Genomic DNA, 16,119 nt, shown 5'->3' with positions numbered 1-16,119 from the left:
CTGGCTCAAGGACAACACCTATAGAATAGAATCCAGGATGTGAGAGGGACATTTCTTGTATCTTGGCTGCCTTTTATGACTGCGTTCTCATGGATACCAGGCGTCACCAAGTGTCGGCTGCTCTGAGTAGAACATGTGTAGCTCTTGCTTTACAGTGTCTGCTCTTTCCCTCCTCACCCAGGTTTAATGACATCAATTTATACACATGTCTGTGAGGCAGTCAGCAGTCTGAATGCTCATGGCAAAATTCCTCTCCATGATAGACTGAAGCTGGATTCAGTCTCTGGTTTCTTCCACCCCACCTCCTGTGCACTCTGTCATTATATACATTTTGACTCTGTCCTGGCCCTCATCACTAAACAAGGCTTCTGGTGGAGGCTGCTTCTGCTTTTGCCTTCATGAGAGGTCCACTACTACAGCTACCATGGGGCCTTAGTGAGAAACAAAAGGAGTTGTCTTAGGGTTTCCATTGCTGAGAAGAGACACCATGACCAAGGCAACTCTTATAAGGGACAACATATAATTGGGGCTGCCTTACAAGGTTCAGAGGTTCAATCCATTATTGTCATGGTGGGAAGCATGGCACTGTCTAGGCAGGCCCGGGGCTGGAGGAGCTGAGAGTTCTACATATTGAACTGAAGGCTAACAGAAGAAGACTGACTTCCAGGCAGCTAGGATGAGGGTCTCAAAGCCCACCCCCACAATGATACACTTACTTCAACATGGCCACACCTCCTATTAGTGCCACTTCCTGGGCCAAGCATTTTCAAACCACCACATTCCACTTTCTGGCCCCTATAGGCTTATTCAAACACATGAGTCTATGGGGGCCATACCTAGTCATAGCATAATGCAAATATAGTTAGTTCAACTTCAAAAGTCCCAATAGTCTATAACAGTCTCAACAATGTTAACAGTCCGAAGTTTGAAGTCTCTTTTGAGATTCAGGTAGTCTCCTAACTATAATCCCTCATAAAATAAAAATGCAGATCAAATACTTCCAATATATCACTGCACAGGATATACATTACCATTCCAAAATGTCACAGTGAGGAAATGCTGGACCAAAGCAAGACATAAAACCAGCTGGGAAAACTGCAAACTGCATTTTCGTGTCTGATGCCCACTCCTTTCAGCTTTGTTGACTACAATAAACTTCTTTCTCCTGGGTTGGTCCCACTCCATGTTAGCAGCTTTCCTCAGAAGGTATCCCATGGCTCTGGCATCTCTAACATCTTGGGGGGTATCAAGATCCACACATGATTTTCTGGGTTCCTCCAAAGGGTTTGGATCACTGCTCCAGCTCTGCCCTCTATAGCACTCTAGGCTCTGGTTAACTCTTACTCTACTGCTGCTGCTGTTCTTGGTGATCATTCCATGATACTGGCATCTCCAATATGCTTGAGTCTTCTGCTGCAACTAGGCTTCACCAATAGCCTCTCATAGACTCCCTTCATGGTGCCAGGCTTCAACTTCTGCATGATCCCTTCAGTCCTGGGCCAAAAACTGCAGCTGAGGCTGCACCTTCATCAGTGGTCTTCCATGGCCTCTCACAGTGCCAAGCCTCAGCTGCTCTTCATTCTTACACATTACCAAGTCCAGTGACCACCATGAGGTACAACCTTGGCCACCTCTTGGCACAGCTTCTTTGTGCTCTCAAAAAACACTTTCCAGAAGATTTCACTACACTGATGCTGGTCTTTTCTTAATCATTGCTAATTTCTTAACTCCAGATAACCAGCATCAGTTGTCCCAGTAGTCCCTTCTATTCTTGACTCTAAAACCAAAGCCACACATCTGATGGTGCTGAGTTCTGCTGCTTGATGGAGCTGAAATATGGCTCCCTTAATCTATTGTATTATCACTAGTTTTCTGTTTTCCAACTCCTTCACTGCCTAAGCTTGGCTGTCCTGAAACTTGCTCTGTAGGTTGACCTTGAATCCAGAGATATGGATGGTTCTTTCTCCTGAATGCTGGGCTTAAATGTGTGGGTTCACCATGCCTTAGGTTTCACCTAAGCTTTTCTATACTTGGAAGTTTCTCTGTATCAGGCTAGCCTTGAACTCAGAGATCTGCTTTCCTCTGTCTCTTGGGATTAAAAAATGTACCACCATGCCTGAGTCTACTCTTTTCATGGCCACTCTTCCTAAGATCCAGATCAAAAACTTGTGTCTGGAATATAGATCATTCCATATTAAAAGTCCAAATGAAAACAACAACCAAGCAATAACATCTAAAATAACACAACGATTCCTTGTTCAACTGAAAACACAAACAATAAGCTTGGCTGGGAGGGATCTTGCCCCAGGTCACCACTCTCTTAATCTGTTATCTCCTTGAACATAGGATTCAGCTCCATTCTATTTCTTGGTACCCCTTATTCTTTGAATCATATGTATTATACTTTTACTTTTGAGACTTTCTACACTTGATCAAAATGCTCTTCTTTCTCTTTTAGATTTATTTATTTATTTTATGTATATGAGTACACCATTGCTTTCTTCAGACACACCAGAAAAGGGTATCAGATCCCATTACAGATGGTTGTTGAGCCACCATGTAGTTGCTGGGAATTGAACTCAGGACCTCTGGAAGAGCAGTCAGTGCTTTTAACTGCTGAGCCATCTCTCCAGCCCAAAATGCTTGTCATGAGAGGAAACCAGAGGACAAAGTTTATTCTGGGCTTTTCCAAGACTTCCTTTGTCAATGCAATTAATATAAGTCTCTTTACCTTAGCCTCAGGCAGACTCTTCAGACAAAGGCAAAAAGTAGCAACATTATTCCCCAAAATCTCCAGATGGATCTTCAGACTTCAAACCACCCCCAGCACCCATATTGTCCATATTCCTACTAGAATGGTCCATTACACCCCACTTAAAGCATTCCATGGCTTTCCAAATCCAAAATCCACATTCGTCCAAAGAAAAACATGGTTTTTGTCTTAGTTAGGGCGCCATTGCTGTGAAGAGACAACATGATCAAGACAACTCTTATAAGGGACAACATCTAATTGGGGCTGGCTTAGAGTTCAATGGTTCAGTCCATTGTCATCAAGGCAGGAACATGGCAGTGTTCAGGCAGACACAGTGCTGAAGAAGGAGCCAAGAGTTCTACATCTTGATGTGAAAGCAGTCAGGAGAAGACTGTCTTTCAGGTAGCTAAGAGGAGGGTCTCAAAGCCCACCCCTACAGTGGCACACTTTTTCTAATATGGCCACATCTACTCCAAGAAGGCCACACTTCCTAATAGTGCCACTCCTTGGACCAAGCATATTCAAACCGCCATAAGAAGAGAATATCCAGCTAGATGAACCCTTTCTTCTTATGCTTGGTGACTGTGTGACAGCCGGTGGAAATCTGGCTCTCACTATTTTCCTAACCTACCCTCTTAGACAATGAGCAATCTGTCTAACCTCATCATGGACCAAAGTGTAAAGTCTATGACGGGAGCAGTATATAGATTTTTAAAGTGAGTCCTTTATATCATAATCTAATTGTACTTTCAGTTGAGCAAAGGGTTGCCAGGTTTTAGACTGCTCGAATCCAGCCGAGACCTATGGGTTAAATAGTTTTCATGTTATTAAGGCACATAATTAAGGGGGTGGGATGGAGCTGTTAAAAGAAGAACACAAGACAGTTGGTATACAACCCACAAACTTAATCATTCCCTGTCCCTTACAAAGACATCTTAACAGTTCTATCTTTCAAGGGTTTTCTATGATGATCATGTAGACATGGGGCACTGTTATCTGACATAAAACTTTGCCCAGGGCTCTTACTTACCTAGACATCTTGGGGCTAGGGAATCTGTCACTGAGATCAGCCACCAAGACCTGTGTGAGCCTAGCATGGATGTTGGTCCCCAACAGAAGGCCTGGCTTTCCTGCCATTTTCCATCTGTCAGTGAGAAGCTCTCAAAGGCCAACTCCAGTTTTTCCCATGCTCCCCAGTCCTGCAGGAGTGAGTGGCTCTCGATATCCCCAATAAATAATCATGTTTAAGTAGAATACTGGTGGAACATTTTTTTTCTGAAGGTCTTTAAACTGGCTATTTATTTTCTTGGAGAAATACAGCCCAAAATGGCTTGGTAATGAATTGCTGCTGTTGTTACGGGACCAGAAGATTTATGCTTCCAGGTAGATGTTAGCCAGTTAAGTAGAAGAACGTCAGCCCTTATGAGCCCGGAAGGTCTGCATGGCTGTATCCTGTGTGTGCTCACTTAACACATTCAGCAGTTGTGCCATCCAGGCATAACTATTCCATGAGAATATAGGGACGGCCAGAAGTCAAACCATAATAAACTTACATTTGTACTTGATATTGGTGAAGCATCCCGGGGCGTTTCTAGCACATGTTCATTCGTGTTGCCAGTGGCCTGCTTGTGCATGGCCCAGGGTGGAGCTAGAGAAGCTACTGAGTAAGGCACACTCTCAAGCCAAGGGCAAATCAGGCTGCAGAGTGATGGGCCAGTCACCCTTCCCATGCTATGGAACCTGCTGACTATCTAATCAGGGACACTCCTCTGTGTCCCTTTCCCTCAGTGCCAGCTCTACCCCAGGGGCCACCCAGAGACCTTGTGTGACCTCAGGATTGGCATGAGTATCAGGCTCTTAGCCCATGGCTCCCTCCCATCCCATGTCACAGAGTTAGCTGCATCTTTGAGTAATTCCTCCCTTCCCCAAAGAGAAGGCAGGTGTTCATTATCCTGGTTGGATGCTGTACTGCATACATGTGGATCCCTGAGGATGGCTGTCCCCTGATGTGTTCCTCAGCAAACAGCCTCAGAATCGCTAGCCAAACGCATGTTTTCTTCCCTTATGAGGTCCCCAGCCCCGAGGCCCTTCCCTCTCGCTGGCTTTCTCTGGATGTCACCCTGATGCAGAGCCAACCCTGGCATCCTGTAACCTCCTTCTCCTCCCTGATAACTTCCCAGACAGTTCTTCCTCGCTCCCTCACTCTCTAGGTTCCCCAGTCTCAGTTCTGGAGGCTCAGGTTTTTTCTCCATTGAGACTTTTCTCTTTCCTTCCACACTCTCTCTTGCTCTGTAACATGGCCATCTTGGGTTCTACCAATAGCTGTTCAGAGCCACTGCTGGCTTCTTGAGCCAGAGTTGGGTCCAGCACAATTTTCTAGGCTCTTCTCTAAATACACCCACATCTGTAGGCTGTAGGCAGGTTCTGGAACCATCCAGAAGGTCCACATCTATCCAAGCATAAAAACATACAAATACACAAGAGACTCTGCTAGAGAGAGAGAGATCCAGGGATCAGGGATACTTCTTAGAAAGAGTCAGGTTTGAGTGTGTCAATGCTTACTTCATTCCTTTGGTGACTGGTCTAGTGGTCCACACTGCTAAGTCATATCTGACAATTCCTTGGCATCCAAATGGGATGCCCCACCCTTCCCATGCAGGGGCAAGAGAAGACAGCAGTCCATACTGACCTGGGAGCCTCTGAGGGCTGAAGAACTCTATATGACTTAGAACCTGGCAGCTCTTCTCCAAGCAAGCTCTTCCCTTGTTATAAAGGCATTGCCTCCCCCCAACCCCCCGCCACCCCTGAACGCAGTCCCACTGATAGCAGGAGCTCAGGGCCACCTAAGCTAATGTAGATGTTCCCAGCCAGAATGCCTGAAGATGGTTGGATGGACTGGAGTGGCAGCCAACAGTTAATCCAAAAATCCATCACGGACACACACGCCCAGCTCGGATCGTACCCGCTAAGCTGAGTAATGTGATTACCTAAGCGGCACCTTATTTACACTCTTGCGCAGAGCTTAGAGGGCTGCCTTTCTGAAGCAGCCGTCCCAGATTTGATTTCTCAAAAATCTCCTCCGTAGCATCATGAAAGCAACCATCCAGTGGAAGCCAGCAGTATGTTTTTAAAACTCCATTATCAGCTTGGAGCAGAGGATAAACAGGGATCAATTAAAACATAGCCACCATTTACACACACACATACACACACACACACACCCTACATGCTGACTACCTAATAATAGCCATCTTTGGTGGTGTTTCCTGGCACCCTTGAAGGTGTTGGCACCACAGCCCTCATTACCCAGATGAGGAAGCTGAGCATGGACTGGTAAAGTCACGCTGTGGTAGCAGAAATGGCAGAAGTTGCCACTTTAAAAAAAAACAAAAACAAAAACAAAACAAAAAAACCCCTGCCATTGGTACTTAAGTATTTTAGGTTTCTGACTGGGAAGCAGAGCTGTTGATTTCAGCCCGAAGCTGGGCTAAGAGCTGGGTTTTGTATTTTAAAAATAAAAACGTGTGTGTATGGCGGGGGAACAGCCTTTAGATGCTTTGCTGGGCAATGGGAAAATAAGCCGTGTATTGCTGCCAAATAATTCCAGCAGGCGTCCCTGTCAAGGTGCCTCTGGTTCTAGCTGTGCTTGGTGCGCCCTGCTGCTAACGTGGATGAGGTTCCAGGCCCCCAATGAGTTATTAAATAGATCCCACAACCAGGTCAGGGTTTGAGTCACCATGCCACAAGTAAATGTACTACTGCTGGTATAAGACCCGAGTCTTTCTCCCTCGTGGCTTTGGAAGGGGTCACGGGATGTGTGCTGGGGAAGAGCTGAGGCTCGGCCCTGATGCTTTTCATATCTTCCATTTCTTAATGAGGAAGCAGAGATGCCTGGATAAAAAGATTAGGCGGATGGATGGAACATTCTGCCACCTGAGAAGCAAGTGCACAAGGAGGGACAACAGTGCCTTGGGCTGTCTTTGGATGTCTCTGGACTTGTCTCTTGTGTGGTCCAGGGGCCTCCTCATTCTTGCTTCCAAGGCCTGGGTGTGTGTGTGTGTGTGTGTTTGTCACAAACTCAGACAGTAGTGTACAGGGGTTTGGGATGAAGTGTGGATTTGGGCAGAAATTGCTTCTCTTTCCTGAGTCTGGAGGTTCCCTAGAGCGTGATCGGAGGGACCCGCTGCTTCTCCTCTGCTTCTTCCAAAGACTTTAAATGAATTAAACGAGCAGATAACAGCCACGTTCATTTTGTAAAAATGAAAGAGTGATCTTCAAGAGCAGGAACAGGAAAGGGGCTCAGTTCTCCCAAACACTCAGAGCCACGGTTGTCCTTGTGCGTTTTCTCCAGGTGTTGAGAATACTTCTCTCCTTCTCACCACAGCCTGTGGACACACCTATTTCCAGGATGCTTGAGAGCCTCGAACACGAGACTGGGAACTTGATGAACAGGACTAGCAGGGGTCCATAGGCTCTAGCATGAGCTGGCAGAGCCATGTGATCTTGGCCTCCAGCTGACTAGAAGCCCTGGCTTCCCTGGCCTTTTGCATCCGGAGGGCACCGAGTACTGTGAGGGTGTGTTTAAGGAGGAGATAACATAGTCATGGTTATATCCTTGGCTCTTGTTCTCTGCTTTCTCCCTCCATCTCCTCCTTGCTAGAGAGAGTAACGTGCTGAACGATTTGCTCTTGAGAATCTGTTTGTTCAGGAGTTTATGTCTTCATGATTCTGGCTATCATGTAGACAATCCAGCTGCATTGTTTCTTTAAGGCTCATGAGTTATTTAATAAGAAAGGGACTTGAAGGGTCTCAGATATAATTACTATTTGTGTTCATGCGAGCGCCTTAAAATATGAATGCAAAAATGGAGATCCAAGCAACAGCAGTGTATTGCTCTGGTCCAACTTAAACCCTTCTGGTACGATCCAGCCCTTGACAGTCTGTGAAAAACAATGCTACGAATCTATTTACACTGAACTTTTAGGTGTATTTGTTTTTTGGTTTTTTTTTTTTTATTTGACATATTTAGACTCTGAGACAACAGTCTTGGACTGTCAGTTTTTGAATAATAAATAAAAAGAACATATAATGATTCCGTGGCTTTTGCTGGCTGAGTGGACCCCCCCCCCCCCCGCAAGAGATTCATATCCTTACCGAGGTGCTATGAAGCACATACATGACCCTACTAGAAAATTTTAACCTGGGGGGCTTTGAATTTAAAAGATGGAGGCCTCAGAACCCAGACTGTAACCCTTCCTTAGCCTGGTCCTCTTCATACACAGTGGGATCTTCCAAAGTGTGAGGACGGACAAGAGGGCATTAACTGTTGTGCTTGTTTGGGGCTTGGAAGTGGTGCCTTCAGGGTCTTGCCTTCCACAGCATGGTAATAATGTGGGCACTCACTCTTGGGGCACTGCCCTTTGGAGGGAAAGATGCTTCACTGTTTAATGAATGGAGGTGCAGCTGGCTGGCATTGGCCAGCTAGTCGGCTCTAATCATATTTCATAATGACTCACACATGTTCTTAACAGGTGGCATGGGGACTCTTGCTGTAAGACCAGAAAGGTTGGAGTCTGGGCTTGCTGTCACCCCAGGGTGGCAGGGAGGGGTCCGTGTAACCTATAAGGTTATAGGCACCGGTTCTGTGTTCTGCCTTGAATCGGAAGTGGTAGTGTTCACCCTGTGTTATTGTTCTTCACCAGTAGTTCCAGAGCTTTCTGGTTCTTGGGCAGGAGCAGGCTGCAGGTGCAGGGGACACTGAACAGAACTGGCCAGAACCTTCTGCTATTGCTGTCTCCATGATCTGGAGTCACTGGCTTTTTAAAATGATTCTCCAGAGCTGAGGGCATCCACAGCTAAGACTGTGAACATGAACTTGGGCTGGTTCCATACTGTGTGTAAGCCACCTCTGTCCCTGTATGCTCTGTATCTGGAATCTCCCTTGACCTTCAAGCTCCAGCTGGAATCTTCCTCAGTATAAACTTCCTGCTTCCTTGGTGTGTGTGTGTGAGAGGGGGGGTGGTGGTGGAGGGAGAATAATCAACAGCCCCCTCCCCTTAGTTCCTTATCTGTTTTTCTTTAATGTCTACATTTGTCAGGCAATCTATTCTTACATTTCTAGTTCTCTCTCCTCTTGATGCACCATAGGCTTCATAAAGCTATAGATTAGCTATTCTTCACATCGGTTTTTCTGGCCCAAAGTCAGGGCAGACATACAGCATGATCATCATGCATTTAGGATGAATTTTTCACTGGTCCCTGGGCTCTCATTGGGCTCCCTAGACTTCACAGCACACAGAGAGCTGGGCTCGGTTAGAGGATTGCAGCAGCATGGGCTACTCCCCTGGGGGCTCCTCCGTGTCTGCTGGTTAAACCCAGCATGGCCAGCCATAGCAATCCAGCCGGGGAAATCATGTACATTGTTTCTTTGCTGTGGTAACAGTTCTCTTAGGGCTCTCTGGGCTCTACTTCCATTTTCTGTAAGGGGTCAGATAAGAACACTCTCAGCTGTGGAGTCAGGGCATGGGGCCCCTGATTGTATCCCTAAGTCCTATCAGCTTGCCCCCCCCCCCCCTCTGGAAGTTCCAGGCATGTAGGGCTGTGCTGCATACCTGCAACCTTGTACCGGACTTTTTGGTGACAGGTTTCTGTGATCCAGGCTTCACTGGTGGCTGTGTGGATTCTGCCAGTACTAGTTAATCAGCCTCAGTGGGCTCTCCCCATCATGTGGTGAGCCCTGCTTTAGTGCTGGGGTACAAACTCTCTCTTTCATGGAAACTTATTGGTAGTTGCAGAGGTAAAGTTTGGATCAGGAACGTGAGGCCATTTTTGGCAGGCTTGTTTCCTCTGGCCACCCCACGATGGAGATGGCGTCACTGCAGATATTACACTTTCACAGGAGGACTCACAAATCCTGACTTTGGCACAGCTCGGAATGGACAAAAGGTCTCAACAGATCTATGGGGCTTTGTTGACTCGACTGAGTCAGTGCTCCAGAGACGAGGCCTCGGGACACAGTGTCACTGGCAGAGAAGCTATAGGGAGAACAGCTTAGGGACATAGTGAAGGGGGTCTTTATTGCTAACACTCTTAGCCTGTCTGTGGAAGCGGTAGGGCCAACCGAGGCTGGAGGGAGCTGTAACGGAATAAGCTACAAGCAGGTGGACAGTTCAGGGAATCTGTGGCTGTAGGTTTCCAGACTTGTGCCAGAGTGTCACAGCTCTTGGTCAGCATTTTGATGTTTGTGCTGCATGCACCATTTTGAGTGGGGCTTCTGGGGAGGCTGATGGCAGGCAGGTGCCAGGAACAGCACAGGGCTCACAGGTGCAGGACATGTCCATGTTCTTTACCCTTGCTGACTCTTGGAGCTCCTCTTCTTGGTCCTAGAGGCCATCCTATGTCCAGGGAGCTAAGCTTGGGTAGGTGTGGTTCAGGAAGCGGTGACTTGTTGTCTCTCTTCCTGGGGCCAGATTAACTGGTTGTGTTGTTATGTAGTCTCTAAAAGACCCAGTGAGGCTTCAATTTCTGTTTTCCTGCTTTGCTGGGTGGGAAGCCTCTGGTTTGTGTGCTTGTCTCCCATCCATTCCTGTCTGCACAGAACAAGAGCAGGCACGCCCATGCCCCTCTCGAGTGTCTCCAGTGTTCACGGCCCTTCCTAACCCTCTCCTTACATGGTGCCACTGAAGGAGGCTGTGTTGTGGCGAGAACATGATCTTTAAGTCAAGTGAACACTGAGTTCAAATCATATCTCTCCTTCTCACTAGCTATGTGACCTAGATAGTGATACCGTCCCTCCAAACTGCAGTGTCTTCACCTATGAAGTAGGGCTGTTTACTGCCCATATCTCAAATCATTATTGTAATGTAACAGGTCTGCTCTGTGACCACTCAAACACGGTAGCTGTCTTAGTTAGGGTTTTACTGCTGTGAACAGACACCATGACCACGACAAGTCTTATAAGGACAACATTTAATCAGGGCTGGCTTACAGGTTCAGAGATTCAGTCCATTATCACCAAGGCAGGAGCATGGCAGCATCCAGGCAGGCATGATACAAGAGGAGCTAAGAGTTCTACATCTTCATCTGAAAGTTGCTAGGAAAGGATTGGCTTCCAGGAAGCTAGGATGAGGGTCTTTAAGCCCACACCCACAGTGAAACACCTACTCCAACAAAGCCACACCTCCTAATAGTGACACTTCATGGGCTGAGCATATACAAACCATTACAGTGGTTATCACTAGCTTCGTCACTATCACTGTTAGTCTCAGATTTAAATTTTCACTTAAAGTTTTTGATGTACACTTCATCACTTCATTTTGGTCCAAGTCTTGACTCTTACTTACACTGCTCGTTAGACTTCTCTGCTTCTGTGATAAAAACAGCCATGACCAAAACAATTCAAGGAAAGAACGATTTATTTATTTTGGCTTATGGTTCCAGAAGGAGAGACTCCATCATGGTGGGGAGCAGGAGGGTGGATGACAGCATTTTATCCATACACAAGGAGAGATGATGGAGATGAGATGAGGGTAGAGATGAGGGTAGGTAGATAGATAGATGATAGATAAATAAATAATAAATGATAGATAGGCGGTAGATAGGTAGATTATATGTATACACACACACACACACACATATATATATATATATATAGAGAGAGAGAGAGAGAGAGAGGAGATGATAGAGATATATAGATGATAGACAGACAAATAATAGATAAATAGATGATAGATAAATAATAGATACAGATGATAGATAAATGATAGATAATATAGAGAGACAGATGATTGATAAATGATAGATATTGACAGATGATAGAGATAGATGATAAATGGATAAGCAGATAGATGATAGATGGTGGATGTAAATAGATGATAGATAGTAGATAGATATAGTAAGATATAGAGGATAGATAGAGAAAAATAGTTATATTGCAGAAAGATACTATATAGATACAGCTAAACAGATGCTAGATAATAGATAATAGAAAGACATATGATAGATATATATATAGGCATATGATAGATAATAGATGATAGGTATTAGATATAGAAAGATACATAGATGATAAAAATAGAGATATGACATAACATATAAAGATAGATCTACATAGTACACAGATAATAGATAGATAAATGATAGATATAGACAGATGATAGATAAGACAAATGATAGATAGATGATAGAGAAATGATAGACGATAGACAGGTAATAGATAGATAGATAGACAGACAGACAGACAGATGAAACAGGAGGCAAGAAGTGGGGTCGGGCTATAATCCCTTAAAGCTCCTCCCACCCCCCACTGCCCCAGTGGCATACTTCTTCCTACAAGGCTATACTTCCTAAAGGGTCCATACTCTTCTCAGATGACACTGCCAAGTAAAGATCAAGTGTTCAAACATATGGAGGACATATCTCATTTATCATGCACCAGATTTCAACATACCACAGGTTATGAAGTCTGTTTGATTTGCGATGATTTGGTGGGGGGGGGGGACTAGCTGTGAGGTAAGGATGCTACTCAAGGCACTTCAGTATGCACACCTTGACCCATCCTTCCAAGTTCTCTCTGTGTCATTGCCCTCAGGAAGTGGCTCTGGTGATGTGGACAGCTGACGCAGAAGAGGGAACCATGCAAGAAAGTAAGGAGAACTTGGTTGTGAATGCTGAACAAAGGAGGTGAAACCAGAGAATATTTTCCTCTCAGTATTTGGGATTTAACCCATGGGCTCATGCATGATGGGCAAACACTCTACCTTGGAACCCCCTCAGCTGCAGCCTGGGTTCTTGCCTAAGGAAATGAGTGGTCAGAGGTTCTATATACCCAGCTGAGAGTACCTCAGGGGCTGTGCTGAGGGTAGGAGGCCCTAGGAGCTGGCGAAGAGGGCTGCTAGTGTTCTGTCTATAGTGGGTCTGATTGTCCCTTGGTCACCTGTCACTCTGAGTGAGTGTGTGGTTTACTTTCTTTATCCCATAGAGGATTAAAAATGAGAATCCCCTAGGGTGCTCTTTAAACATCCCATGTTTGATATCATCATGATGGGCACCATACTCCAGGCCCCCCTACTCAGCCTCTCCAGGGCAGGATAGGAACCAGTGTGTAGAGAGTCCTGTGGCTCACCCACTACTTAGTGAAGCACAGAGTTTCTCTCGAAATTAATGTAACCCAGGGAGGACTAGCGGGGAGGAGGAATGATGTGATGGCTTTTAGTTAGTTCCCTTTTCTTTGTATCTTTTGTAAAATTACTTTTATTTCATATGTGTGAACATTGGCATGCATGAATGTGTGTGCACTGTGGACATGTACACTAGCAGAGGCCAGAAGAGGGTACTGGATTCTCCTGGAACTGGAGTTACAGACTATAAGCTGTCACGTAGGAGCTGGGAACCGAACCTGGGTCCTCTGCAAAACAACAGGTGCTCCTGAGTACCAAGCCATCTCTGAAGCGCGTGGTATCTTGTTCTTAAACGGAAGCCTGATAGTCAGAGTTGGGTGGGGTACTATAAGAAAGATAGTGGGATGTAATTAATTTGTCATGGGAGTTCTCTGGGGAAGGCAGTTGGGTGTGCTGCCAGCAGCATGGACACTGAAAGACCTTCCATCTGTTTTCTTTATGTAAATCACTGGTTACATAGAAATCTTGCACATTAAAGCTCCATCTCTTTGTTAGGATACAGTTACTCATAGTTGAAACTTTGTTTCCATTAGATCCAGGGACTTACTTGCCTTAGCATTTACCTACTTTAAGGCAGAGGGCAGTGTCACAGTATCTCCTTCCACTAGACAGGCTCTCATCTCTAGATGAGGGTCACTGAACCTTAGAGTGGAGTGTGCGGTCTTTAGAAACAAATATCCAGCTCAAGTATCCAAGGCCCGCCGAATTAGTTTCTTCATGCCAGTGACTGCTTGAAGATATTTTATAATTATTTTCTGTTACAATTGGTCTCCCTTTACTCGAGTCACTGTACAGAAATCACATCATAGAAATTTGAAGCATCCCGAGCCTATTGATCACCTCTGTTCTCCTGGGGCATCCCGCTGTCATAGAGCTCTAGAAGTGAGAGTGTTGAGAGTGTGTGTCTGTCACTTGTTAGTTCTGGATGTCAGCCATGTCAGGGATTGGATTGTTGTAAGGCTCTAAGAACTTCCTGTGAGGTAGGTACCAGTGATCTTGTTTTATGTCTCAGGAAACAGACTCAGAGAAGCCTAGTATGTTAAGCAAGGCCACTCAACTGCTAAGTGCTGGGGTAGGAATTCATACCCAGGCCTGTTTGAAAGCCTGCCCTCACTCCTGCTGTCTTCTGGCCCATGGTACTGATTTTATCTTCTCTGTGGATATTGACAAGACTGCCTTTGGTTAGCTCAGACAACCTGGCAGCTTTGCTAATGAGGACAAGGGTTTGGGTGGTTTGGGTCTTGGTTCGATCTGTGTGAGTACAAAGAAACCTTTCAGCTTAGCTGTTATCAGAAGAATCCAAGAACAGATGTAGAACACAGTTTGGGGAAGGAAGCACAGACTCCCCTTTTCTATTGGGATGAACAACACCTTACTGCCTGGATGTCTTAACAGAGCTCACTGAGGCAGTGACAACTCTAATTGTCAGGACATCAGGGCGGGGTAGGGGAGGAAGACCAATCCTGCTCATCTCGCATAGTCCCAAGACCATAGATTCATGACTGCCCTGTGTTTGAGGTCCCCCACCCCCACCCCAGCTTTTCTGGAGCTTCAGGGCAAATAATGCTTTTGCAGAAATGCAGAAGGTCTATTAGTCTTGGTCTTTGATGTTGTCTTGGGATTTTATTGATTGGGCTGATGTTGTGGGCAATGAGTCGTTTGACATTTCTGCATATGGGAATAGTATCTGAATGTCTGGGTTTCATCAGAGTTTTGCTAGCTTTCCTGCAGTGTGCACAGGTAATTAGACACCCCATCCTCCCCCCAGTCATTACCCTCTTATATAAGTCCCTTCCCATGGGTTCTGTGGGTGACAGACCTTAGCAAAGGAATGACGGTAGGTGGCTTAAAATAACTGGCTATGACCGTTATAATGTTTCACAATTCTGATGCATTTATTTAAAAAATGTGTATATTCCTTCTTGTTGTTGATATGTTTCTTTTATTTTTTTTCCCATTCATTATGCTTTCGTACTCAGGAAGTTGAGGTAGGTTTTGCCTTTTCAAACATATGTAGATACAGTATCAATCAAAATAGTTGCCAGATAAAATGTAAATTGTATCTCAGATCTTTAATCTTCATGGTAAATATTTGCTTTAAATTCAGCCAACCAGGAATATACACGTTTGTTTCTCGTGGGTATATGTGAGGGATGTAATTTATCAAATGTATATGAGCAGCCCGTTGACTGCCTTATCTCTTCTCGTTAGTTACTCTACAAGTACGATTGCCGGTCATTATCTGTATTTTACTGGTGGGTTATTTATTGAAAGAGCTGAGAAACCCACATTGTTATTTTCTAAATCATTCTGTCTAAAGCCTGCAGGACTTTACACCAAATGTCAGACCAATTTATCAAAGAATAGCTCTATTCAGGGTGAAAGCGATTTAGAGCGTGTGTACAAACATCCCCCCACCTGTGCTTACACACACCAGCAATCGTTATGGGAATTTCTCAGGGGCTGGATCAGCTTTCTTATATTTGAAACAATTCAGCAAGAATTTATCATGGGCTGTTGAGTGATATACCTCAGGGACTATGCAGATAAGACTGTCCCTGTTCAGAAGTCACCTAGGCTCAGGAGAGTGTGGGTATGTTAGTGTGTGTTGGGGCGGGGGCGGGGATGGGATCATACATATAGCTTGAAATGCATTACAGCAGACAGCTCCCGTCCCTGGTCAACCAAAGTCCCAGTGAATGATGTCTAAGATGGTCCAATTCACTGCTCAATCTGGACTGGGTGGTCGGTTGACCATTTCATTCAAGGTTGGCTCTGGAGCTATTCCCAGGTGGTGGGCGAGGCAGGCTTGACAGAGAATACATCAACAAATAACTTGTTGCTGGCTCTGAAATACGAAGGGGCACAGCTCAGGGGTGAGGTCGCTGCATGGGAGGCTATGTCCCTTTCCCAACAGACGAGCTGCTTTGTACCAGATAGTAGATCGATCAGCAAGCACTTCCACTGTACAAAAGTTAAAAAAATCACAGAAAAGTGTCCTAATCTAGAGAAGGTACTCTTATAGAAGTCTGGCATGGAACTTCTATGAGCCATTTTAGGGGATACCCCCAACCCCCACCCAATAACCCACTCTCCCCATTCCTCAGGAGCCAGGCAAATGGAATGAACCTTTGGAAAGTTTGGCTCCAGGTCTTTACAGGTCTTTTCATGGGTTTATGCTTGGCAGAG

General features: G+C 45.4%; 1 protein-coding gene across 4 annotated transcripts in view; it reads left to right on the top strand.

Annotated features, from left to right (window-relative positions):
- Nucleotides 1-16,119, top strand: part of Spock1 (SPARC (osteonectin), cwcv and kazal like domains proteoglycan 1) — a 488,983-nt gene that overhangs the window by 195,714 nt on the left and 277,150 nt on the right. For 2 of the 4 annotated variants that reach the window (XM_021180196.1, XM_029468607.1), the window contains exon 3: nucleotides 14,910-14,918. The exons of the other annotated variants lie outside the window; for them this stretch is intronic. In XM_021180196.1, the coding sequence (XP_021035855.1) occupies nucleotides 14,910-14,918 (9 nt within the window). The remainder of the gene's footprint in view (nucleotides 1-14,909; nucleotides 14,919-16,119) is intronic. 4 annotated transcript variants of the gene reach the window in all.

This window comes from Mus caroli, chromosome 13 (assembly GCF_900094665.2).
Source record: "Mus caroli chromosome 13, CAROLI_EIJ_v1.1, whole genome shotgun sequence".
Lineage (NCBI taxonomy): Eukaryota > Metazoa > Chordata > Mammalia > Rodentia > Muridae > Mus > Mus caroli.
Note: the sequence above shows the minus strand (reverse complement) of the source record. Positions and strands in the feature narration are given on the sequence as shown.